Below are 27,769 nucleotides of genomic sequence, written 5' to 3' on the forward strand. Positions count from 1 at the left end.
TTGCAGAACCAGGAAAGGTATCAGAAGGAGACATAATGTGGACTCCTGCTCTATCATCTTTACCAAAGAGATCAGTGAAAATTCCTACAGCATCACTTCCATTGCATTTCCCATTTCCTCAGTCCACCCTCAAAAACTCTTGGCATTTGCATATGGTCAACATGGGGAGAATGTGCACATCTTCTGAGAATGGAGACACGCTTGCAGCATTACAGAGATAAGGAACATTTGGGAACTGGAACTTCCTGAAGCTGCTCAGCAAGGCTATAGTCCCCTTAAAATGTTCAGAGTTCACATGCTGAACATGCACAGGAGGCAGCATGGTGGAAACAAGTTGCACCCCCAGTTCTTTGGCAGGTATGAATACTGTGGATACAAGTACAGCTCTCTCCAAACATTTATTTATTTATTTATTTTTATATATTAGATTTTAAACCGCCCATCCCCGAAGGGCTCTGGGCGGTGTACAGCAGGCTTGCAACAACAACACAGCAGGCCAAAAACAACATTGTACACATAAAAACAAAGGTAATTTAAAACAATTTACAAATTTATAACCATAAAACACAGCAGCAGCAATAATATATGGTGCCCGATCCCAAGGCCGGGAGGGGACAGTACTGGTTTAATAGTATATCAGGCGTGCCAATGATGGCACGCAACACAAGGGAATCCGTGGCTGGCCTCACCAAAGGCCCGGTGGAACAGAACAGGCCCTGTGGAATTCACCAAGATCCCGCAGGGCCCCCACCTCTGATGGAAGAGTGTTCCACCAGGCCGTAAAAGCCCGGGCCCAAGTGGAGGCCAGCCGCATCATGGAGGGGCCGGGGGCAACCAGTAAATTTGCCTCTGCCAACCGCAGAGGCCTACCCGGGACATATGGGGTGAGATGGTCACTTTTAGGAACTTTTTTTTCAGGCATGTGTGGGAACTTTAGGAACTTTTTAAAGGAACTTTTAGGAATTTTTTTAGGAACTTTTTTTTCAGGCATGTGTGGACAGAACCCTACAGGCAGACATTTGCATGTACATATTCTCTTTACAGATCTTCAATATGTGCACTTTGAATGTATGCAAAGCCTGAGCATCTCTCATTTACAGACAACCCTTCGCTTTCTGGCCATTTCACTCATCCCTTCCACATGATTTAATGCACTGTTAATTACAGCCACTTTATATTTCTAATCCCAACCAAGAGAGATGTTTATTTTACCAATGTTGTATTCACATTTGCCATTAACCTTCCAGAACCTCCAGGATGGGTTGCAGGGAACAAAAAAAACAACAACTAAAGATATAAACAACAATCCTTTTCCTGTGTAACAGGCATCTTCATCGCAGGGCTGACAATATAGCTTTTATCCACTGGGAGATCAACCCTGTTATTATGTGAATTTTGAAAAACTTTCCCTCACACACAACCACAGAGCTGGGAAAAGGCAATTTTTGCTAACACAAAAATCCCATAAGGCTGTGCAGCTGTTCTGAATTTCAGGACTGAATTAAGGGCTAAAGTTTTCCCCTTTTTAAATAACGTGATTAGTATTCATGCATTTCCACAGGGCATAGTTGCAGAGGGTCAGGGATCATGTATATCCTTCAACCCGAGCAAAGAGAAAACAGCATTTTACGTATTCTTATTGAGGTTTTGAACGATACTGCATGCTGCTTCCAAAACAAACTTTGTCCAGAGCCTTTTGCTTAGCTTCTGGATGGAGTTTTGGCTCTTTAATGGCCTTTCCAGATGAACTTTTTTTAAAAAAATGGGTTTTTTTTACCCCAAGGTGATACACTGGAGCTGGCTTTGCTGAAACTATGCATTCCTTCAGCATTCCACAGATAAAAATAAAGACTTGCTTGTAACACCCCTAGTTTTTTTTTCAAGATGGATCGTTGCCTGAGCAGTCTCCCCCTTTTATTACATACTGCCAAAAGCTATAGTATGTCTGATGTAAACTGCATTCATTTAGCCATCCCTGTATCACATCACCCCCAGCGATTTAAAAGCCAATCACTGGTTCCTGGACTTGAAGAAATACTAGGAAAATAAAATTATCCTGCAATATGTTCCCAATATCTGAGCTCAGCATGTTTCCAAAGGGTTCATGTGATGGTTGAAAGTGTTGTCAAGTTACCGTAAAGGTGTAAGGCTGTACAGTCCACCCCTAGTAGGGTTTTCAAAGCAAGAAATGTTTGGAAGCATTCATCATTGCCTGCCTCTGCATGGGCGGAGAGAGTTTTGAAAGAACTGTGACTACCCCAAGATCACCCAGCAGGCCTCACATGGAGAAGTGAAGATACAAACGTGGTCCACTAAAGTAGAGTTTGCCGCTCATGTGGAGGCTGGGGAATCAAACCCAGTCTTCTAGATTAGAGGTCACCACTCTTAACCACTACACCACACTGATCTCTGGTAGGGATGTAAGCAGTGATGGGATCCAAAAAATTTAGTAACAGGTTCCCATGGTGGTGGGATTCAAACTGTGGCGTAGCGCCAATGGGGCTGGGCTGGGCACGACGGGGGCATGGCCAGGCATTCCGGGGGTGGGGCATTCCTGGGTGGGGCTGTGGCAAGGATGCAGCTGCTGCGCCGGTCCTTGGGCGGGAAATGAATGCATGCAGGCGCAGGCTGCTACGCACGCCGGTGTACCTCCTGCTAGACTGCTTCAAGTTCTGCACACTACTGCTGAGAGGAGGGGCGTAACTAAGGCAAAAATCACGTGGCAAAATCATCAATTAGTAACCCCCTCTCGGCACACACAAATAATTAGTAACCTACTCTCGGGAACCTGTGAGAACCTTCTGGATCCCACCTCTGGATGTAAGGCTGTAGAGTCCACCCCCACCCACCCCCAGCTGCCATTTTTCTTCAGGAGAACTGATCTTGGTAGTCTGCAGATCAGTTGTAATTTCTGGAGAACTTCAGGCCTTGCCTGGAGGTTTGCCACCTTCTGAACAGCTCTGAAGAGACTCAGGTCCAGTTAGTTAACCAAGAGATTAATTTGGAGGATTGAGGTTCTCATTGATGGTCCATGCACTCATTTAGGTTTGAGAGCAATGGGAAAAGAAAAATAACTGGCTACAACCTTGCGGGGCATCCCATAATTATTTATTTTATTTAAAATTTAGCTTTTTCACCCCTCCTCTGCCTAAGGCAGGATATGGAAATGTGCAAAAGTCTTGCAGAACCTCAAAATCTACCGTAGCTTTGCAATCTCTAGGGATAGCAAGCACCTGGGTCTGCTGTTTTGCTTTAACTGAAAGATGGACACATACAAAAGTCATGTTGATATGAGAGGAACTGTTTATCCGAGCTCAGTTTCTCTGTACCTCAGGATAATTCTTGGAAAACAGCTGTTTGGCTCCCTATCAAGAGATTAGTGGTGAAAAACTCCAACTCTTTAACTTTACATGTGTTTGTGTGTGTGTCTGTGTATTTGTCAGAAGGTAAGGAGGAAAAGGGTTTTCAAATAAAAACAGCCGTTACTGAGGGAATTAATTGTGTATCATGACTTCCCATAGCATAGCAAAGGGGAATGGATATGAATGCCAGCCAAGAGATGAAAAAGAGCTAATTTCTAGACTAAATCTTAAGTATATTAGGAACATCCAGATCTTAGTTTCCTGATGGTGAAAACTTTTAAAATGTTTATCTTGACTGTTTTGTTTTGAACAGTAAAAGCATAACCAACAAATCAGATCAACCTCACAACCTTCCATTTTGTGAAGGGATTTCTCAAATGACTGTAGAATGAAGGAGGAGACTTGAGAGCCAGTGTGGCATAGTGGTTAACAGTGGTAGACTCTAATCTGGAGAACCGGGTTTTATTCCCCACTCCCCCACATGAGCGGCAGACTCTTTTATGGTGAACTGGATTTGTTTTCCCCCTCCTCCACGTGAAGCTTGCTGGGTGATCTTTGACCAGTCACAGTTCTTTAGAACTCTCTCAGCCCCCCCTACCTCACCAGGCGTCTGTTGTGGGGAGAGGAAGGGAAGGAGCTTGTAAGCTGCTTTAAAACACCTTACAGTTGAGAAAAGTGGGATACAAATCCAAACTCTTCCTCTTCTGCTGAACTCCCTTCTCTCCTTAAATTCTACCCTCAGTTATGGTTCTAGTCACAGTTCTCTCAGAACTCTCAGCCTCGCCTACCTCACAAGGTGACTGTTGTGCAGAGAGACTCCTTAAGAGTTGAGAAAAGTGGGGTATAAATCCAGACTCCTTAATATTATTTGTGCGTGGACATCTAGGCAGGATCTGCTGCGGTGGCCCTGACCCCCTTGTAGGTACTGATCAAATGTCTGAATAAGCCTTTTGTTCTAGGAGTCCTCATAATGGTGCCCATGAGCACCACCAATGCCTGCCAGCACCTTTTTTTGACACCTGCTAAGTGTTTTTGGAAAGTTAATTGGGCCAGGTGGGGCTTTCGTCCAGCAGGGCTTCTCATCAGCCACTGAAGGTCTGACTAGCTAGGCAGATTTGTACAGAGTTGCTTCATTATTAGCTGCCGCCACATAACACAAAGATCTTCATTGCATTATTGTGCATGCATGCAAGGAAGTATTTTGAAACAATATGGTAATTTTGAAAGGCATTTCATTAAACTGGGATGAAGCATTTAAGATGCCACGAGCTGTCAGGAAGAAAGCTGTCAGGATAAAAATGTGATTGATAATATCCCTACCTCTAATTTTCTCGTCTATTGTTTGTACTACAAATTTTTATCAGCCACCAAATGCCTAACCCTGTCAATATCTGCTACCCCCACCCTAAGCTTTCTAAGCATTCCCACAAGGAATCTATTTCCAGGGTGCTTATATAAGCAAGGCAATATAAATGTTACTGTTCACCACCTTCTACAGATTTTTGCCCATGTATACATGACTATCGCAATAGTCAATTGCATGCATCTGTGGAATTGGCTATAGATGTGGACGTTCCAGAAGAATGAAAAATGTGACAGGAGTTATTGCCAATCAGAGTACAGAATACTGATTTAGTTGGACTAATAATCTAGACTAATGGTTTGCCTTGAGAGAAGGCAGTTCACAGGTTCAACTGTCACCCCTGGCTTTTCAATATTCAATACAATATTTTCTTTCTTTCTTTCTTTCTTTCTTTCTTTCTTTCTTTCTTTCTTTCTTTCTTTCTTTCTTTCTTTCTTTCTTTCTTTCTTTCTTTCTATGCTTTACTGTTGAGTACTTAAAATATGTCTTTTTCCATTGTATTTATACATTGCCTCAAGCATTTCAATTAAAAAAAAAGTTTAATAATATCTTAAATAACTAAATAGATACATAAAGGATATGCTGACCTGGCAATTTAACCATGCGAAGCATTAATTATTCAATTTTGCTACCAGGCAATTTGTCTTGTACATAAAGTGAATTTGCTCCAACCCTAACCTTGAAAATGCAAGGCCAGATGTTACCAATTAAGAGAATAAAAGCTTTCCTAAATTCTTTCCTAAAATACAATATTTTCATACGTATACCATATAGTATGGGAAAGAACAATGAACAATGTTCTCTTCCTTTGTGAACAAGCTGGGGGGTATGTTAGGAACACGATGGTTCAGTCTTGCCAACTGAATCACATCTCCACATTCTTCTGCGGAAAAAAAATTAAAACACGTGTTTTACACTAAGAAGCAAAACAAGGGAACAGGGGATTTTGCTTCGTTGAAAACAAGCAAAACAGGACTTATGAGACATTGGATGTGTCATTCACATTCTGTTGGTGCTTATTTTATAGATTAAAATTTGGAAAGGAGAATGGCCTTCTAGCCTGGACATCAGGAGAAGGTTTCTTTTATCTGTTAATGCCATGAAATGTTGGAATAACCTCCCTGAAAGGTTATTGCACAAAAAAGATACTTGGAGTATATTCACAAATCTCAGTAAAAGTATATTATTCCCTGCTTCATAAGATTGTCAGGCACATGGTAATTGGCAGGAGTCTTGGAAGGCCAGAGAAATGGAGTGGCACCACCAGAATGACACCAGTACATCACTCCCAGGAAAACCTGGAAGTGATGTCAGGAACTTCCATATCTGTGTGGCTAGTTTCTGACAATTTCTCTGAGTTCTCCCTGGAAGTGTAACAACAGTTATGTTTAATTGTTTTCTCCTACCAACAGCAGTTGTAGGATCTCCCACCCCACCAGGAACCTATCGCCTCACCCTTGGAAGAAAAATGTCAAAATGATGTCCTACCATATTTAGCAGTTACCAACCAGTATCCATCCTTCTAAATCCACTTTTAGTTTTTTCACTACTTGGTTAGAGCTAGGTGATAGCTCAGCTTATTCCTGATAAATAAGTTCCTTACACTGAGAAATCAGGCCAGAATCGGCCCCTTTCTGACAAAACTTGAATCCTATTGGTTCCTTATATCACCTGATCTGTGCTGAATTGGTGGTGACAATGCCACTTCCTGGCCTTTGGTAGCGATGGGTATCACAGCATGCACAGAGTTCAGCAATGGCATCTTCCACAGTAGGTAAAGAATTTGCATCCTACTGTTAAGAGTCCCAAGTTTGGGGACAGAATCCCTACTGTGTTACCCTTCTCAATCTTCTCCCTTCAAATATTACAACTCTGTTTAGGATTGCATTGTAAACTACAGCCAACAGTTGAGCTAAACAAGCAAAAACTACCAGACCACGGCCATACAATCCGGAAAACCCACAACAGCTTGTTGATTCTGGCCATGAGAAAGCCTTCGACGATGCCTTAAGAACCCAGTTAGCCTGATAAACATGGCAGCTAGTGACTGTTTTCAAGCCAGCTTTTGCATCTCTTGCTGTTACTCTGAACCTTTTCAAGTGCAGTCAGTCTACATCAGAAATTATGGATAGGCAATTACTGAGGTACGAAAAAACCTGAGTGTTACTTGATTTAGGAACCAGCGCCAAGAGAGCCTACAACGTTTGGTGAATGAAATAGAGTGACAGCAGATATTCCTTCAGGTTCTCTTGGGTGATGCATTCCATTTTTACAGTCTGACCTGTAATTATAAAAGCTGCGCTAATGACCTTGAAGATCTTCTGGCCTGGACTATAATTAAAAAACTGACATGTATGCTAAACAACAACTCCGTGGAGTAATGCTCCAGCCACTGATAAGTGGTGTTTACACATTTCTATCCTAGTTTGCTACCTATTGATTTATTTGATTTAAAGCAGCTCCCCTGGATATTTTCTCAGTCATCTTCCCCTGAAGGTGTGTACTGTTCTCTTCATCTCATTTTCGGTTTCTTATCGAAACCAGCCACCTATATCACTGCAATCCCACTTCCTCACTTTTTAAAATGCAAAAACATCTCCCAGGAAGTTTTAAAAAGTGGAACTTTGTACAGATGCTCAATGTTGCTGTCTTTCAGCATCAAGGGGGAAGGAACGAAATCAGGGTTGCCAGATCTGGACTGGGAAACTCCTGCCGACTCGACGATGAAGCCTGAGCAGGGAAGGGACCTCAGCAGACCATAATGCATAGATTCTACTCTTCAAATTCTACTCTTCCAACCATTTTCTCCAGGGGAACACATATCTGTTGTCTGGAGAGATTATCTGTAATTCCAGGAGATCTCAAGGCCTTACCTGGACATTGGAAACCTTAGACATGATTGTGGTCTTCACTTCCTCCACATGCTTGATGTCCACATGCATACTGGATTATGTTTGAACAGGAACTTCTGCATGTAGACCACTACAGTGACCATCAGGGACATGGAAGGGGACAGCCTGCCACTGACATCCCAATCTCCTTTCTACAGGTAGGAAAAACAACATTAAATGTCTGCATATGGATGGGCTTTACACATCACTTGAAGGAATAAAATTCTAGTCTAGTCCAAGACACTTAAAAAAATCACCATGGCATTCTTTTGTTTTGTTTTCGACAGCTATCTTTGTAAATTAAATCCAATCAAAATATATATGGATGGACTTAGTCTTGGAATTTATTATTCCAAAACATAATGAACACAGACAAGTTCTCAACAAAGCCATTTGTTGGTTAGATATTATGTCATGAATCAATTTTGTCATACAAACATTCCAAACATTCCCCTTTCTCTCCCAAGCAGACCTGGCCACTGTGATCCATGCAACGGTCACCTCCAGGTTAGACTATTGTAACTCGCTTTACGCGGGCCTTCCCTTGCGTTTGATTCGGAAGTTAAAGCTGGTCCAGCATGCGGCGGCCCGCTTGCTCACAGGAGGCGCCTTTAGAGAACATATTCAGCCTGTGCTGCGCCAGCTGCACTGGCTTCCGGTCGAATTCCGAATCATCTTCAAGGTGTGGGTTTTGACCTTTAAGGCCTTGCGCGGCCTGGGACCCTCGTACCTTCGGGACCGCATCACCCCATATGTCCCTACTCGGCCTCTGTGATCTACAGAGGCCAATCTGCTGGTGATCCCTGGCCCCTCGATGATGCGGCTGGCCTCCACGCGGGCCAGGACTTTTACAGCACTGGCCCCGGCCTGGTGGAACACCCTTCCTCCAGCTGTCCGGGCCCTGCGGGACCTGGGTGAGTTCCGCAGGGCCTGTAAGACTGTGTTGTTCCACCGGGCCTTTGGAGTGTCCGGCCGCTGATGTGGTGCCCCCTACTGCTCCCTATTGCCCCTTGTTTTTCGGGGCTGTTACATCAGAGTCCCCTCATATTGAGGGGCCTACCGCCCCCCTCTTCTGGTGGTTGGTTTTAAATTTGAGGTTGGACGCCTTTTTATGTATTAATCTGCTTTCGCTGGTTTTAGTCTATTTTATGCTATTTTATTGTTGACATGAGATGGAGCCTATGTATTTATATTGTATGTGTGATTTGATCCTGTTGTCTCTGAATTTTTGTTGTTCACCGCCCGGAGCCCTTCGGGGATCGGGCGGTATAAAAGCCGAAATAATAAAAAAATAAAATAAAAAAATAAAATGTGTTTTCCTGCCAGTGGCCCAAAATATTATGGTCCATTCGCCTGCCCCAGGACTTTACTACCTTGTTATTGGTGTAGAGTCTTGAGAGTGAGGATCTTCAGCAGGACAGAGTTGTAGACGAAAACAGACTAGGGCAGTGCATGGAGTTGGTGGCAGAGGCATTCCTCCCATTGGGCAAAGTGGACAGTTGCCCAGGGCGTCCCCTTGTGGGGGGCGCAAAAACTGCAGGTTCGTTTGTGGGATTTTTTTGTATTTTCAGTGTTTTCCAGTTTTTGGCCTGCAGGGGGCGCAGTTTTTAGGCTAGCAGCACCAAAGTTTCAGGGATTTTTCAGGAGACTCTCCTGATGCTATCATCCAGGTTTGGTGAGGTTTGGTTCAGGGAGTCCAAAGTTATGGACTCCCAAAGGGGGTGCCCCATCCCCCATTGTTTCCAATGGGAGCTAATAGGAGATGGGGGCTACACCTTTGAGGGTCCATAACTTTGGACCCCCTGAACCAAACTTCACCAAACCTGGGAGGGATCATCAGGAGAGTCTCTTACTGATACCACCCAGGTTTTGTGAAGTTTGGCCCAGGGGGTCCAAAGCTATGGACTCCCAAAGGGGGTGCCCCATCACATTGTTTCCAATGGGAGCTAATAGAAGATGGGGCCCACACATTTGAGGGTCCAAAACTTTGGACCCCCTGGACCAAACTTCACAAACCTGGGTGGTATCATTAGGAGAATCTCCTAAAGATACCCTGAAAGTTTGGTGCTGCTAGCTTAACAATTGCACCTCTGACAGCAGGCACACCCCCAAAAATCTTTTTCCAGATTCTCCTTTTAAATCCACCCCCTTTGGCATGGCTTTAAAGGGAGAATCTGAGGTCCCCAGTTTAAACATTGAAAGTGATGCTATTTCAGGGTAGGGGAGAATCAACCCCCAAATAGCACCACTTTCAATGTTGTTTAAACTGGGTACCCCAGATTCTCCCTTTAAGGTGGATTTAAAAGGAGAATCTAGGCTCCCTAGTTTAAACACCATTGAAAATGATGCTGTTTGGGGGTGGATTCCGGCATTACTTATTTAAACTAGGGAGCCCAGAGTCTCCTTTTAAATCCACCTTAAAGGGAGAATCTGGGGCTCCCAGTTTAAATAACATTGAAAGAGATGCTGTTTCCCCCAAATGGGGGGACATGATACAACACCATAAAATGTTTTCAGAGCAATAAAACATTTTGAAAGCATTTTGAAAATGTTTTCAAAAAATATGTCTGCTGTGTGGCATGGCCCATTGCTGTGTTCAGATTTGTGAGTTGGGGCATGTTCTATAATGTGATGGTGACTTTAAAATGACCTGGTAGAAAAAAATAATTGTTTGGTCACAGTGGGGGAGGGTGGCTGACCATGGGCGGGGCATCAAACTCCACTTTTGCCCAGGGCTCCGGTTTGCATAGGTGCGCCACTGGTTGGTGGGACTTCAATTGATGCTGGAGCAGTGCCACCAAACCAGTTTTGAATGACAGCTTTGAAACATGTGATGTAACCAGAGTATCTCTCCAGAACAGTGCCTTCCCTCATTGCTATGAAACCATAACCATCTTTCACACATCTGGGATTCAAAGGCATGAACTGCAAACCACTCATCGTTACTAGTTTTTGAGATAAATCCGAGACAGAGCCTCAAAAATTGGCTCAAACATTGTATATGGGTTATACACACACACACACACACAGAGGACTTCTGTCATATGCCAGACTCTACTTTAAAAGTGCTTCAGACCCAATTGCTGTGGAAGCATTTAAGTGCATCCCACGTTGTAAAAGTCTCACTGGAAACAGCTGTGAAGACAAGAAGAGTGTTTTTTTCTGGACTTAGAATTTGGTGGCCAAGTCCCTAATTCTTTACATATTTTGCAAGCCAATAAAACCTATTGCAAACACTCCTAAAGTTTGAAAAATAAATGTTTAAACAAGTCCACTTCCTCCCTCATCTTCCTCTCCCCAGTCCACCTCTTGCTTTCAGTGGTGGCTGCATCAGAATGCTGTAGTTTATTTCCAAAGCCATTGGAATGTCAAGGCTGCCACTGGTAATATTTTTGCCTGGAAGGCACAACAAAGGGATGCAGAATGCTGCTTCCACCAATACTCGAAGGTGTATTTCAGACACAAAGAAACAGTCATTTGCCCCTCAGTCTCCTGAGCAGTACTGTTGCTAAGGGCGTTTTCCCCACGGACTATATATCCTGGGATAAGGAGGAGAAGCATCCTAGTTTGGCCATGACTTCCACATGGTTTCCGGGCCCAAATCGGGCCTGCCCCACAAGATTTCCCTTATCCTGCAGCTTTCAGGAAACGATAAAATTGGAGGTTCTTTTTAAAAAGCCTGGGCCGATCCCGCTCCTATGCAAACACTGCAGGAGACAGACTCGTTTATTTTTCCCGCCTCGCCGCCAGCTCTCCCGGTCTTACAGCTACAGACAATCAGAATGTCAGAAAAACGGGACTACTATGATGCCACAACATCACCTCCAGCTTCATAACAAGAAGTGATAACCAGGACATCTAGGATTCATCTGAAACTGGTTTCTACCACAGAGTCTGGGGGAATCCTAGACCATCCTATGATACAACATCTGGTTACACAGATGAAAATGAAATTGCAGTATCACAGGGTGCCAGTAAAGTGAGTCTCACCTGCTCCCCCACCAGTCTCCCTAGGCCAGGGGTAGGGAACCTGCGGCTCTCCAGATGTTCAGGAACTACAATTCCCATCAGCCTCTGTCAGCATGGCCAATTGGCCATGCTGGTAGGGGCTGATGGGAATTGTAGTTCCTGAACATCTGGAGAGCCGCAGGTTCCCTACCCCTGCCCTAGGCACAATATATAATTTCTCACAGAATATTTGGCTAGTGCTAAGGTGACATTGATGCAGATAAAACTGCTAGAATGAAGAATGGCTTCAACAGCTTAAAGATTTTGTGCATCACTCTAAACCTTGTCTAGAAGTTAGGTTATGTAATCTTGTTTTCTGCTGCTCCAGAGATTGGGACAAAGAGTAATTGATTCAAAGTATAGGAAAAGATATTCCACCAAAACATCAGAAAGAACTTCCTGATGGCAAGGGTTGTTCAACAGTGGAATACGCTGCCTCGAATTGTGGTAAAGTCTCCTTTTTGGGAGGTTTTTTAGCAGAGGCTGGATGGTCATCTGTTAGGAGTGCTTTGATTGTGTGTTCCTGGATGGCAGAGTGTTGGATTTAATGAGCCTTGTGGTCTCTTCCAACTCTGTGATTCTAATTTTACAGAAATTCCACAAATTATCAGTTCCTTAACACTGTTAAACATAAGGTAATGTCCATAACTCATAAAGGCCTTACGCGGACTGGGACCCTCGTACCTTCGGGACCGCATTACCCCATATGTCCCGGTTCGACCTCTGCGTTTGGCAGCAGCCAACCTACTGGATATCCCTGGCCCCTCAATGATGCGGCTGGCCTCCACTCGGGCCAGGGCCTTTATGGCCCTGGCCCCTGCCTGGTGGAACACTCTCCCTCCAGCTGTCCGGGCCCTGCGGGACCTTGGCGATTTCCGCAGGGCCTGTAAGATTGAGTTGTTCCACCGGGCCTTTGGAGAGGCCAACCGCTGAGTGTGCCCCCTCCATTCCATGGGTTCCCAATATCATCGAGACCCACTGTCTCCCCCCTCCTTTTTTAGGAGGATTAAGTTGAGTTTAAGTTAAATAAGGTTTTTCGTGAGATGCCTATCTTAGGAAGTAACTGCTGTTTTTAATTGTATTTATGATGGTTTTATGGTTTTATGTTGTACGCCGCTCAGAGCCCTTCGGGGATGGGGCGGTATATTAAATTAAATAAATAATAAATAATAATAATAAAGTCTATCATTGCCAGTGCTTGTCAGTTGCTGGAGAATGGACCAAAGAAAACACCCCAAACCCATCTACTGCCACAGCTAGGGGAGTTGCTCCTTGTCAAGAGGGGGCCACTGAAGTGAATGTAGCAACAGTAGGGAGGGGACTGCAAAAGTGGTCAATAAATAAATAATTATACAGCATTATAACATGACAACAAATAGAGACTGGTTATCCAGTCAGTGGTCTGCCTGAATCCTGCAAAGTCAGAAGAGTAGCCCTATTGTTATGATACAGATTACACGTAAATGCTTCTACTGTCTGGTCTTGGAAGAATATGGTTGTGAGAATCAATAGGCATCCCAAAAGATATGGCCTTAATATGCAAGTCCACAATTAAGAACATATTCTATTAACTGTGTTCTGTATCCCACTACTCTGTGCACAAAATGCAGAGTTTTCCCATGTTCCTGCAATCCCTTCTGACTGCTGGAATTGTCATTCCTGCAGTGGCAGCACACTTAATCATGCACATTCAATCTCTCTCCTCTTTACAGTCCTCGTCACACCTGCTTTTTCCTCCCATGCAGGACCCATGAATCAAAGCATAGCCTTTTGGGACAAAGGTGAGCTGCTAATCCCCATTTCACCAGTGGGAAAATGATTGCATCCAATCCAATTTTTCCAGTCGAAATCACCCATTCTGTAAGCTGATTTGATTTCTTTGCATTGGAAAACATAAATAAGCATGTTTTCCTCCTGTGGAGCAAACATAGGAACGGGAAATTTAGGTGACTTCTATATGGTGCTACGGTTCTGTGCTTCCTACCCCCACCCCAAAAAATGATAGCAGATTTTTTTAGTTGAGCCCCCACACGATATCACTGTGGATTCAAACATCTTTGGGAGCTTCTTTAGCTTCAGTGCAGGTTTTTCTGAATTTGCTTTGGTGTGACCTTTTCAGGAACATGCTACTGAAAGCAGGTTTGAGGACAGTGTGGTTGGGGGGGGGGGGGTGTAGGAAAAGAAAAGGTGGGGTGGGATGAACCTAGGATCATCCAGTGTCACTGAAATGCTGGTAATCTGGGCCAAACCCTGAGAAGCGTCCATAGCTGAGGTAATACTTCCTTGCCTTCAACACCTTCGACAGAGCATGAGAAATAACAGACACTATTATATTCCAAAGCCAGCTCCAAACTATTTAAGAAAATATGGGAGGAGAGTAGTAGAAGGAAAAAGGCTGTAACTTTAGCATATCTTGTCTACAGCAGGATTTTAAACTCTCCCTTGATGATTCCATCATTCATCATCATTCACTATTTTTAATGTCTGGGGTTTAATAATCATCCAAACATGAAGATAAGTGAACACATTAAAGCTGCAGCATTTTATTTGTATTTGGCGGGGGGCGGGGGGGGGGGGGTACATCAGACTGAATCTGACAGTAATTGGTTCTCTCTTTTTCTTTATTCTGCCTATTTCCAAATTCACTTTGTTCGCAGAAAAGCTTTCAGATGTGAAATTGCTTGTTCTGAAGCAAAATATGTACCAGCTTTGACTCACATTACAGAGATCTTTGGTCTCTTGAGCAGTTCATTTGCTGGCTTTCATATATTCTTAGGAATGTGTCGTACGGTACTTTTTTCTGACACCAACACTAATCAGAAAAGGCAGCACCCTCAGGTGATTTCCTAATCTGCATACATGAGATCTGTATAACATGTAACTCCTTAAAGGCAAACGCACTCTACAAACCACAGAGAGAGATCCTTCAAGGGCATGGTACATCTCTTTACATTTAGAAATCACACAATGAACTTCCCAATAAAACTCAACAGGGAATCCTGAAGGCCTGCTCCAATGCCATGATAGGAAATAAGATTATGAAATGAAGCATGTGTCTGTGAACAAACAAAATATGTGTTAAGGAAGTTGCCAAAAATTGTATGTATCAAAGCCTAACAATAAGGAATTCTAGCAAGGCCACTTTAGCAGAACCAGAGGCAGTACCAGAAGTCCTCCAAAAATGCCCTCTCTAATCTGGAGGGTGGGTTTTGATTCCCAGCTCTCTGCCACCCTTGAGCTGTGGAGGCTTATCTGGGGGAATTCCAGATTAGCCTGTACACACTCCCACCTGCGCCAGCTGGGTGACCTTGGGCCTAGTCAGTTACAGCTTCTCGGAGCTTCCTCAGCCCACTCTACCTCACAGGGGTGTTTGTTGTGAGGGGGGGAAGGGGCAAAGGAGATTGTAAGCCCAACTGATGAGTCTCCTGCAGGAGAGAAAGGGGGGATATAAATCCAAACTCTTCTTCTTCAGTGACCAAACCATGGTCCCACCAGTATGACTGTTGTAACTCATTAGATATCCACAGACACAAGCAACAACTAACTGTGAACACACATGAACTGTTGAAGATACTACACCATTGGTCGCTCCAGATCAGAACTGTCTGCTTAGACTGGCAGGTGAGGACTTTCACATTACCTGTAACCTGATACTTTTAAGTGATGGTGGCAGAGATTGAAACCAAAACCTTCCACGTGCATCATTGTAATTTAGCCTGAGACATTCTCAGACTCAAAGTTTAAAATCCTGGTTTATTACGTTTGTGTCCAGCTTTTGATTGGTCATGAAATAATTTTTTTATCTCCATCCCCAATATAGCCCCTGCTCCTCTGCCTCAGATGTTGTTATGTTAATGCAGCTTTCGAATTTGGCGTCTCCACAACTCTTAATTATATGCAGTCTCACCCTAGAAAACTCCTATATAATTATAATATATAAGTTTGCATTGTGAACATTATTCAGGCGCATTGCAGAAACCACGAATACATAAAAGATGTGCCAGATGGACTTTGACCCGATTTAAAAGGGCAATGCACCTCAATCTGTTCAAGAAAATATTGATTTCAAATGCATGTTTCTCTTGTCTTGGACATACACGTCATACCTCCTTAAATCCTCAGCATTAATAGAGAAACAAGTCACTCTGCTGCCACAGGGGGAGTGTGTGTACCTCTTACAAAGATGCTGGCATATAGTAATTATGTCAGACTAATGGCATTGCAGAGCTTCCAGAGGGTACCCAGAGACTCCTACTCACTTCAAAATAAATGCAGAGAGACCCCCCAAGATCGTCTGTCTCAAAAGCTCATTTCACCGAGTTGAATTATCAAGCCTCATTATGTAGTAAACAACTGTCTAAGTTCATAAAGCAGAGGCAGGCAATTGCCGATTGAGAAATGATTTCTTGTTTATAGGAACAGGCAGTACAATGGGCAGGCCGCTTACAAACAAAAACAAAAGGCGGGCATTAAATCATTTACAGGCACTTCACACACAAGAACTGAAAACAACATTGCAAAAATTAAAAAAAAAGGGACTTCTCTGCAGAATGGAACCGTGGCAGGAGGGGGCACGACCTTGCCTGGAGAATTGTTCTGAAAAGGTGCTATGACATGTTGGGGGAAATTCAGTCATGTCATGTTGAGAGAGACAAGAACGCCAGAGATCTTGAGCAAGAATGAGCTCAGTCTCAGGGAAGAAAATTTACAACTGTTGATTAGTTTAAAGAACAGGCCCCACCAGGGCTCCTTAGAGGGAAAGAGAGCCAGACTTGTTTCAAACCACACACCAAGGACTCTGTTTACCTACTATAAAATGTGATTCACAAGGTTTTTTTTTTTTTCTTTGATGTCTGAACACAAAGAGCTCTCTGATAAACAGCATCCCCTCAACTGGTTCTTTACTTAAAAGTCAAAGTCAGTAGACCAATTGAAAGATTTGCATAAACATTAAGGGGAAGAGGAAAATGTTTCTTGCATGAGCCCTTCTAAAACAGACTCTCATAATGTTCCTGTCTTCTTGTTGGGGGGGGGGACAATGACAGGAAGTACTGGACAATGAAAGGAAATGGTTGGGATAATACAGAGGGCAGTGATGTCACTTCTGGTGTAATTCAGAAGTGACATCATCATGGCTGCTGATGCTTTAGCACCATGGTGGCGAACCTTTGCGCATCTCCAGATGTTATGGACTACAATTCCCATCAGCCCCTTCCAGCATAGCAACAATTAGCGGCCATGTTGGAAGGAACTGATCGTAGTCCAAGTAGTCATCTGGAGTGCCACTGGAATATAGGCTCCTGAATCCCTACAACGCCTTTAGCTGTTACATTGCCCTAGGCTTTATGGTTAAATGTTAGAGGGTCATCCCAGAGAGCTGATATCCAGAAGTGATGCCATCACACCAGGGCCGCTGACTGCCTCCCAAAATTGTAAGTGCTTTCCCCCAACCACTGCTGCCTGCCAGGCCAATCCTCGCCTTATCAGTAGAGGCTGTTGCTCTAATCTCAAAAGTGGAGCTACACTTTCTGCGTCCTTCAACTGTCCTTTTATAGGTTTCTTTTTTTGCCAACTGCAGCTTGGGTGTTTCAATTTGAAGGGGTGTCACAGGCCAGAAAGTCACTTTTAAACCCTTTTTACTTCAATCATATTCTTAAGGAGAATCACCATCCCTTCAAGTTATATTTACCCAAGTTGGGAGAAGTATATGTATAAACCTGTAAGTTTTCCCAGATAGGGGTAAAATTAGAAGAAGGAGAGGAAGAGGAGTTTGCATTTATATCCCCCCTTTCTCTCCTGTAGGAGACTCAAAGGGGCTTACAATCTCCTTGCCCTTCCCCCCTCACAACAAACACCCTGTGAGGTGAGTGGGGCTGAGAGAGCTCCGAAAAGCTGTGACTAGCCCAAGGTCACCCAGCTGGCATGTGTGGGAGCGCACAGGCTAATCTGAATTCCCCAGATAAACCTCCACAACTCAAGCGGCAGAACGGGGGATTCAAACCCAGTTCCTCCAATTTAGAATGCACCTGCTCTTAACCGCTACGCCACTGCTGCTCCCAGTGACTTATAAACTTTGAAGTAGTGACTTATAATAGAAAATCAAGCAACGGGAAATAATTTAATAATGGGATTACTATGACTTCTGCTCCAGGTGACCTCAGAATGACAATACCTTGACCCCTCTTGCCACTTGGCACTGGCAGGGGGGGAATGAAGGGGAAAATGCCATTACAGCAATGCATGACATTGTTTTTGAGCTACAGCAATCCTACAGCAGCATGATTGTCACTTCTGGATTTGGCCTGGAAATGACATCATGCTGTTGTTGTGACAGCGCCCCCATGCACCTACCCACACATATCTTACCAAGTGCCAGCTCCTGGCTGGCAACCCTTTTAAATAATCATTCTTGTTCCCACCCCTAGTATCTCTCTTCACATATAAGCTTCATTTTGTAAGAAATGAAAATGTCTGAAATTAGGAATCTAAAAACTAAGTAGAATGTGTAGTTTCCCTCTAAGTAGGCACAGTAATACACATTGGCCGGATTAGCTGGAGAAAGTCTTCAAACTTGGCTTATGAGTGTGGTAGGACACAGGCCTGCACTAGTAGCTAGGGCTGTGTACATGCCAGAATTCCATGGATTACAAATGTAGTAAACATCACATGTAGTAGTAGTCTAGAATTGAACTTCATTTATTATTTATTTAGTTTATCAGTCTCGTATGTTGCCATTCTCTTGATGGGCTCAGAGCCTCTTCCAACAAATTCTAATATATAAAACCGCCATTTAAAAATATTTAAAACAATGCTAAAAACCCAATGGCAACAACATTCAGAAATAAATACTCAAAACAGAAGGGGGAAGGGATGGTGAAAAAACCTTGGGGAGGGGAAGGCCAGGCTGATGGAAAACCGTAGCCACCTCAATCATACTCCTGGTGGAACAGCTCTGTCTTAGACTTCTTCCGCACATGCAGAATAATGCACTTTCAATCCACTTTCACAATTGTTTGCAAGTGGATTTGCTATTCCGCACTGTAAAATGCAGCTGCAAAGTGCATTGAAAGTGGATTGAAAGTGCATTATTCTGCATGTGCGGAAGGGGACTTACAGACCCTGTGGAACTGCATCAGTTCCTGCAGGGCCTAGGTTTCACTCGACAGAGCGTTTCACCAAGTTGAGATCAGGGTGAAAATCTTTGTATGAAAAATCTTTGTAGCTATGATGACACCATCTAAGCACTGCAACTGCTCAGAAGGATGATCCACCTCCCATTAAGAAGCAATGGGTAGACCTGGCCTCCACGACAATTCTATCCATGATTGAAAGCAATGGGCATAGCAATGACAGCAACTGCTCACAGCAACAGTTGTCAGTCAGATAGGAGTAATATGGAAAGGTGGAAAGGCAATGCCAGCTGGAACAGTGATCCATCCCAGGCACTATTATGGGATGGGTCATTCCCTTCAAAATCCCTGCAGACAGCCACGGCAAAACCTCACCTTCATGGCATCTTCAATTGTCCATCGTCCCCCCACCCACCCACACAACTATTAGGAATAAGCTGTTATGCTGGTATAAGAACATGGTTCTGACTATCAACATTTGGTTAGGCAACAGCAATAGGTCTCAGGTTATCAGCTGTCCAGTCTGCTACAGTCTGCAAATCTAACAGGACTGCCAAAAGTGTATCAAGGAACTTGTCTCAGGTAACAACTCGGCAGCGTTTTGCAAGGAAACATATGTTTCACAGATGTTCCCACTGAAAACAGAACAAGAGATTTTGTTTCAGATTTCATCAAGGAGCGTGAGTACGCAGGGGATCTGGAGGCTGGGTCGTTCCTACAGCAGGAATTCCGAAATACTGATGTGGTATCAAAACTGCTGGTAGAAAGATGTCAGGAAGCAGATTGTACAAGTTTCCATGGGGGACTGAACCTAGAAGAGTCTCATACAAAGATAGTAGTTGTATGACAAAAGCACACGTAGTTCACTGCACATGTATTCTGGATTTGAGACCAGTAGCATTTTAAAGTCCAACAAGATTATCGGGATATAAGCGTTCGAGATTCAGCTCCCTTTGTCAGATATCCTGTTAGTCTCTAAGACAGCTCTTCCACTTCAAACCAACACAGCTGCCTTCCTGAATTCAGGTCATTTCAGGCTTCCAGAAGGGCCATGACAAAGACCAGGCATGACAGAGATGCTACTTAAAAGCCAAGGAGAGCAAGAGTGGATGCTTGTCGCAGCTCTGGAGAACATCAGCTGAGTACGCATATTGTTGTGAGGTACGGAGGATATGGCATCTGAATCCAACAGTTTAATGGGAAGAGAAGGTAAGTTTACAAACAAAATGGAGGCGCCTAAAGGCAGCGCCTCCGACTCGGTGCCATTCGCTTGGCACCAGGTGCAAAATGCTGTTTTTGTGAGCGAGTTTCAAAAACAGCTTACCACCAGTTGGGGGGGGGGGGGGAACACGGTGCTGTCTTGTTGCAGAAGGGGCAGCTGTGCGAAGTGCTCCTCTGGAATCGTGTTTTTACCATTTCAGGGGCACTGTTTTTGGCTTGTGCAGAGTGGGCCTAGGAGTTACATCCTGAAAGCTATTCCACAAGTCCATTGATGATGAATTTATTTATTGCCGCTCTAGGAATCAGTGTCTCTCTGAAAAGGCAAGGCAACATTATCTTTGTGTTTAAGTCTCACATTACTATAGTGGCAGCCATTTTGGAATCAGCATCTCTTAACCATTAACATTCAAAGACAGTCTATGACATCAGACATCCCCCATGCACAAGAAGCGAATGCACCCCGATGATGCCTTATAAAGACCAATTCACAAGGCAAAGAACTTCAACACAAGCATTTTCTGTCCAGTAAGGAGTCTCAAAGGGGCTTACAAATTCTTTTTCCTTCCTCTCCCCACAACATCTTGTGAGGTAGGTGGAGCTGATAGAGTTCTGAGAGAACTGTGACTGGCCACAGGTCACCTAGCAGGAATGTAGGAGTGGGGAAACATCTGGTTCACCAGATAAGACTCTACTGCTCATATGGACGAGTAGGGAATCAAACCCAGTTCTCCAGATTAGAGTCCGCCTGCTCTTAAATCACTAAACCACACTGGCAATCTGATGAAGGGCCAGCTTTCAACAACCCTTTCCCCCACTTTTGTGGTTACATGCATGTCTATACCGATAAAACAGCCAACCCAAATTTGCTGCTGAAGAGCAGGAATCCATCCCCTTGTTAAGTGTGCCAGAAAGGCCGAACAGCTCTCAGAAACACTTTGTTTGGGCTTGCTCCTTTTTCATGTCTGCATCCAATGTATTCCCCCCACCCCTCACCTTACGACAGTGGTTCTCAACCTTCCCAATGCCGCGACCCTTTAATACAGTTCCTCATGTTGTGGTGACCCTCAACCCTAACATTTATCCATTTTACAGATGGAGAACACTGATGCAGAGAGTCTTAGGTGACCCCTGTGAAAGGGTCGTTCGACCCTCAAAGGGGTCCCGACCCCCAGGTTGAGAACCACTGCCTTACGACCTAAGCCAAAGGTCTTGCAACTGACCTTGTCTGGCATGACACATCTCTTCTCGAGCAGTTGTCTGAAAACCGACACAGAGGCAGCATATGCCCCCGAGATGCGAGCAGAGAGGGATTAGCTCACTATCAGCTTTGCCCACACAGCAACTGATACGAATATCTGTTAACCATCTCCCTTGCTCATCAGCTGTGCTTCCATCAAACAGAAAAGGGTTCATGTTATTGCGGTTGTCGCTTCAATCACCGGCTGCAGCACACCGGTAAAAACGTACTTCAAAACACTGCAGCCTTTCTTGAGAGCAGGAGGAGAACCAAAGACAGTTTTTCTTTCCTCTGGGCTTTGTCCTTTGGTAAAATATGCATTTGTTATTTCAGCTTTTGTTCTCTAGGGAAATATACAAAATACCAGAGTGCTTATTTTCCCTTCCCTTGTTTCTGAGCTTAGCCCATCATCGCACACATAAATATTCACCTTTCCCTCTTCCTCACAGATGCCAGCTTTTATTTTGCTGAAGGTCTCAGCTCAACGGACCTTGTAGGGACAGGCATTAAAGCAATCCAAAGTTTGCAAAGAACATGGGCTGCCATTTCTTTGTTCTGCCTTTTTTTCACATCTTGGCCACTATAAAGTAAGCAGGACACACGGACTGTGTGTGTGTGTGTGTGTGTGTGTGTGTGTGTGTGCATGCGTGTGTGTGTGTGTGTGTGTGGTCAAATAAATGGGATATCAGCATTGTTCTCTTTTTCTCTCCCCCACCCTTCTCTCTGTGCCACCATTTGGTGTTGCTGTGGGACTATAACAAGCACAACCTGTTTTTCTTCAGCTAAGAAAGGACTAATGTGATCGTGCATTTAAGACAAAGCATGCAGTATGCATGTAAGGTAGAATAATAGAACCAGTTGTGCATTTAAGCTTGCTTCTCATGGGGGCTTTCCCCACTGACAGAGTTGAACTGGTTTCTACCTAGGTTTGCCTCAGAGAATCCCCACTGCCACCGAGCTCAACATTGTTTTGTCTCAGTTCCCCTCCCCACCCTCATAACTGCGACATCCTTGTCGCAGTTATGAACTACACTTTTCTGCCGGAACAAGGTCGATACCGCTTCGAAGCTTCGAAGTGGGGAAGCATCGAAACAACACCTCATCCGTTCAACCAATCACGAGCCGCTTTTGTGGCATGTGCAGAATGGGAGAGTCGTGGCAGGCAGAAAGCTCATGTAACTGTAAGCTGTAAACTGTAAAAACTGTAAAAAAAAGAAGAACGCTCCCGTTTCCCGCCGTAACACAAGCGCCAATCACGAGGAGTGAAACAGGCACCAAGATGATCCCGCCCACTTAGCTCAGTTCCAGGGGGCCAACTCAGTTGCTGTGGGGACAGCCTGGAATCACCCTGCACTGAAGGGAACCGAGTCGACCTTAGCTCCCTTCTGTAGTGGGGAAAGCCCCATGATGTACCCAAGTTATGTTTCAATTTGAGCTAGAAATTGAACAGTTGTTACTTATACTTCCTGAAAGAGAACAACCCAGCTGACCCATGAACACAGCTCTGTTTGGTCCTCTTGAGTGTTTAGGCATTCAGGGGCCATTCTGAGAGCCAGGGAAGAATAGTTGTTAAGAGTGGCTGACTCTAATCTGGAGAACAAGGTTCAATTCTACACTCCTCCACATGAAGCTTGCTGAGTGACCTTGGGCCAATCATGGTTCTCTCAGAACTCTCTCAGTTCCACCTCCCTCACAAGTTACCTTTGGTCTGGGGAGAGGGGAGGTGATTGTAAGCTACTTTGAGACTTCTTATGGTAGAGAAAAGCAAGGTATAAAAACCAGTTCTTCTTTCGAGTCTCTATGCTATTATTCCCTGAGTTCCTTTTCTCAGACTACTCTTCACACAGAAGAGGGGGGAAAGCAGGAATGTATTACAGGATAGAAACAAATCTCTACTCTGCATTGGTTAGACCTCACCTGGAATATTGTGTACAGTTCTGGGCACCACAATTCAAGAAGGATATTGACAAGCTGGAATGAGTCCAGAGGAGGGCAACCAAAATGGTAAAAGGCCTGGAAACCATGCCCTACGAAGAGAGACTTAGGGAGCTGGATATGTTTAGTTTGGGGAAGAGAAGGTTAAGAGGTGACATGATAGCCAAGTTTAGATATCTGAAGGAATGTCATGTTGGTGAGGCAGCAAGCTTGTTTTCTGCTGCTCCAGAGACTAGGACCAGGAGTAATGGGTTCAAAGTAAGGAAAACAGATTCCACCTAAACATCACGAAAAACTTCCTGAGAGTAAGGGCTGTTCGACAGTGAAATGCACTACCTCGGAGTGTGGTGGAGTCTCCTTCTTTGGAGGTTTTTAAAGAAAGGCTGGATGGCCATCTATCAGGAGTGCTTTGATTATGTGTTCCTGCATTGCAGGGGGTTAGACTTGATGGCCCTTGAGGTCTCTTCCAACTCTATGATCCTAGGAGCCAGAACAAATCAACATACATGAGTCCCCTCCCCACAAGAGGTTTGACACTGAACTTAATAATAAAAACTGAAGGTGGTAAAGTCACAGTAAGAACATTAATAATAAAATTTAATCACTAACCCATCCAGCTAGTGTTTCATTATTCTTCCTTTCCTTGAAAAGGACAGGAAAGAACAGCCAGCCCTGGCTCTGATAAACTTCCAGCAACCAAATGAGAACAGCTATCCCCAATTGTCACTAGTATTCTGTGACAATTGGAGCCTTGCTGTCACAGCATCTACTCATGATGCCCTTCAAATGTTTATTCAACTTACCTGAGTTAGTCCTTAATTTGAAGATGAACTGGGAAGAAGACTCAGGAGAAGCCCACCAGATTATGAGATCCCTTATACCAAGGTGACCAGATGTCCCGCTTTTGGCTGGACAGTCCTACTTTTGAGCAATTTGTCCTGCATCCCGTGGGGTTGCTTAATTCTCCTGCTTTTTGGAAGGCTGCCGCACTGCCTTTTGGGGTGCTCCCCTTTTCCCGCCCTGTCACAGGGCGGGAAACAGGGGAGTGCCCCAGAAGGCAGTGCGGCAACCTCCCGCGCACGCGGCCGCAAGCGTGCACTGCCTTTTGGGGCGCTCCTCGGTTTCCCGCCCTGTCACAGCCTCCCGCGTGTGCACGTCCCACGTTTAAAACGTGAAAATCTGGTCACCTTACCTTATGCACGTCTCTCACAAATTTAAGAACTGAACAACACATCATATAGATATTTTGTTTAAATAAATGCAGGCTCTCCTGACCTGGTTATTAATCTTTCTGTGGCGATAGAAGAGGAAGAACTGACAGAGAAAGGAGGCAGGAAAGCATGACACTTGTCTTCTGTAACACTCTATGGTGAGCATGTTTGAACAAGACCTTAGTTCTACTTAATAGCTACCAATTCAAATAATCTCTTCTTGAGATATAAACTGGGTTCCCAACACTTTCCTGAGAGATTTTAGGAGCTGTAATTGAGAAGGGGGGAGTAGGGGTGACATCACTTCTGAATGATGCTCCAGGTTGCCTCCCCTAGCCTCTATGATCTTTACCACTCAGATCAGGGGCAATTCCTAAAGTGTCACTATTTGGGGATCATTTTCCTCCTCTGCCCAATTCTACAGAAAAGAAGAAGAAGAAGAGTTTGGATTTATATCCCCCCTTTCTCTCCTGCAGGAGACTCAAAGGAGCTGACAATCTCCTTGCCCTTCCCCCCTCACAACAAACACCCTGTGAAGTAGGTGGGGCTGAGAGAGCTCCGAGAAGCTGTGACTAGCCCAAGGTCACCCAGCTGGCATGTGTGGGAGTGTACAGGCTAATCTGAATTCCTAAGATAAGCCTCCACAGCTCAGGCGGCAGAGCTGGGAATCAAACCCGGTTCCTCCAGATTAGACACACGAGCTCTTAGCCTCCTACGCCACTGCTGCTCTTGAAGCTGAGGGCTGGCAATTCCCCAACCCAGATGAATAAATGGGAAAATTGAAGCTGAGGGCTGGCAATTCCCCAACCCAGATGAATAAATGGGAGTCCTAGAGATAACTTCAGTTCACCCCTAAGCATGGTTTCCTGGCAGCAAGAACCAATGAATTGACCCGAGTGTGTTCTGAATACACCTGCTTAAGGAATGCTCTCTATCTGAGGGCTCAGAAACAGTCTCCCTAAATTAAGAGGATCGGTGTCAAGAGGCCTAAGTTACTAGAACATTGCTTCAAATAGTGTTTGGCCACGCATCAGATGGCTTTCCCCACTCCAGCAAGCATTAAGGGGACCAGGCCTGTTGGCTTTTACAAGTTAAAAGAAAGAAGACTGGACAGTCTGGTCCGACTGCTCCTTTCTGTTTATAGAATTTGAAAAACGTAATCTCGCTATGGGCAACGAGGTGGTTCAAAGCTGAAGCTGGACTGGGCCTTTTAACATTACATTCATAACAGAAGGAAATGAATGAAAAGACTGAATGAATTAATAATGACACGAAATAAGCCTAATGAAAAAGCTTTTTGTTTTGTCTGGGACATCATTAAAGAATAGCTACCAGCTGCTGTGTAACATGTCCTAGTGGAGGATTTTGCATTCACCCCAAAGTATAATCCTTTACTTGCTCCCATAGAAGTGAATGGTTGACATTGATGCTCAATGAGACCGTGTACCCCTCCGGTCACAACACCAGGGAGGTACAAACTGACATGGGTTCTGTAGGAGGGAGTTTGCAGCATCTTTGTGCACTGAATGCCAAGAGATGCTTGGTGCTCCCTTGAGCTCTTGCATTATTCAAGGTTTCTTTTTATATATATCCCACCTGTCATAACGACAGCCAAATGCTAGTATAGCATGTTTAGCTAATTTAAATAAATGTCTAAACATCAGAAGTACAATGTCTGCATTGTTCAATATAAGTATCATAAATGTTTGAGCTTTCAAGCACATCAGAAAAATCTTCAGTCACCAATTCTTCCTCCTTAGAAGGGCAATCATTTTTTTAAAAAGAAGCTCTTTCATCTTGTAAGAAGAACATACCCCAACAAAAGCATTAAAGAAACAACTTTGCAGAAAGCCCTTGATGAAACATTCAGTAAAACCTCGAGATCAATAAATTCTTTGAAGTGGTGCTCTGAACTACAACTGGTCTCATTTTCTCATCCTGCTAGGGAAAATTGATTCCTAAGCAATGTTTCATGAAAAGGAAATTGGACGAAATTGCCATATTAGCAATGGAGACCATCAGATATTCCATGGGAGCCCTCCTGAATCCATAAAGGAATGATGTATAAAATATATTTATTATTTTATTTTATTCAATGTACTGACTGCTCTTCCCCATAAAGGCTCAGAGTGGCTAACAGCATTGGTTTACAATAGTAAAATTGATAACAGGTAATCATCTATATCCTGACACCATTATTCTCTTCAGAAGGATGGGCAGTTATACCCTGCCATAAAATCCACATTCACACCATACTTTGAGGAAGGGAAAGAAACAAGCAGGGAAGGGAGGGGAAAGGAAAAGGGAAGGATACTGTTGCTGCCTCAGCCGTAAACCTGGCGGAATAGCTCTGTCTTACAGACTGTGCAAAACTGTACTAAATCTCACAGGGCCCAGGTTTCCCTTGACAGAGTGTTTCACCAAGCTGTGGCCAGAGCCAAGAAAGCTCTGGCCCTGGTTGCGGCCAGTAGAACAGCTCTTGGTCCAGGGACCACCAGTACATTGCTATTTGCTGAGCCTGCCATAGGGTCCCAGTAACAACCTGGGCAGCTGTATTTTGTAGCAACTTCTTGGAGCTTCCAAAGCAGCCTCAATGGCAGCCCTGAATAGAGCAAGTTGCTGCATTAGTCCAACCTGGAAGTGACTGTTGCATGGATCACTGAAGATGGGTTGGGACACGTAGGGTACCAGCTGATTGGCCTGGTGAACATGGTAACATACTAGGTCAGCCACGTTTGTGACCAGTGCCTCTATAGACCAGGAGGCATCCAGGATCACTCCTAGACTCTTGACAGTCGGCACAGGTGTTAGACTGGCCATCCCCATCAAGAGAGCAGGAGGAGGAAATGCTGGCTGCATAATATCCTTTGTGTGTGTATGTGGCCTTATAGGCTTTCATAAGTGTTCTACAAGATGTTCTTGCCGCATCATCACAAGTACTCTGCCAAACTAAAAATCATACTAAAAATCAAATCCATAACCGGCTTGATTTGTAGGGGCTGGCAGAAATGGGCAAGTCCCAGTGCTACCATGGTCCGCTGATTGTCCACTGATTGTCTGGAGATGACACTACCTACAAGGACATTGAAGTCCCCCAGAACTATTAGCCTCCAGAACTCTAAGCCCCAGTCCAAGGCCACCACCAGTAGCCTTGGCAGGGTATCACCTGGAGCATAAGGCAAACAGTACACTAGCCAGATAGCCAAACACTCCGCAGTGCTCCACACCAGCCCAACACAATCAACATCTGGGACTTCTGGTGAAGAGAGTGGCCTGAAGGAGAAAGACTTCCATATCAGCACTGCCACTCCCCCCAACCACTTCTCCAGGACTGATGAAGGATCAATAAACTTGATACGGGGGTGGGGGGTGGGTAGTTCTTATCATTAATTAAAACAAAGCAAAGCAAGG

At 44.3% G+C, this 27,769-nt stretch overlaps 1 protein-coding gene across 2 annotated transcripts in view; it reads right to left on the reverse strand.

The window, feature by feature from the left end:
- The window catches only part of PDGFD (platelet derived growth factor D), a 194,398-nt gene that overhangs the window by 88,728 nt on the left and 77,901 nt on the right, over positions 1 to 27,769 (reverse strand). Inside the window, exon 1 of one of the 2 annotated variants that reach the window (XM_048494404.1) lies at positions 21,196 to 21,293. The exons of the other annotated variant lie outside the window; for it this stretch is intronic. Within the exon in view, the coding sequence (XP_048350361.1) occupies positions 21,196 to 21,214 (19 nt within the window). The 5' untranslated portion in view covers positions 21,215 to 21,293. Of the gene's footprint in view, positions 1 to 21,195; positions 21,294 to 27,769 lie in introns of those variants that run through there. 2 annotated transcript variants of the gene reach the window in all.

Source organism: Sphaerodactylus townsendi, linkage group LG04, assembly GCF_021028975.2.
Source record: "Sphaerodactylus townsendi isolate TG3544 linkage group LG04, MPM_Stown_v2.3, whole genome shotgun sequence".
NCBI classification, from domain to species: domain Eukaryota; kingdom Metazoa; phylum Chordata; class Lepidosauria; order Squamata; family Sphaerodactylidae; genus Sphaerodactylus; species Sphaerodactylus townsendi.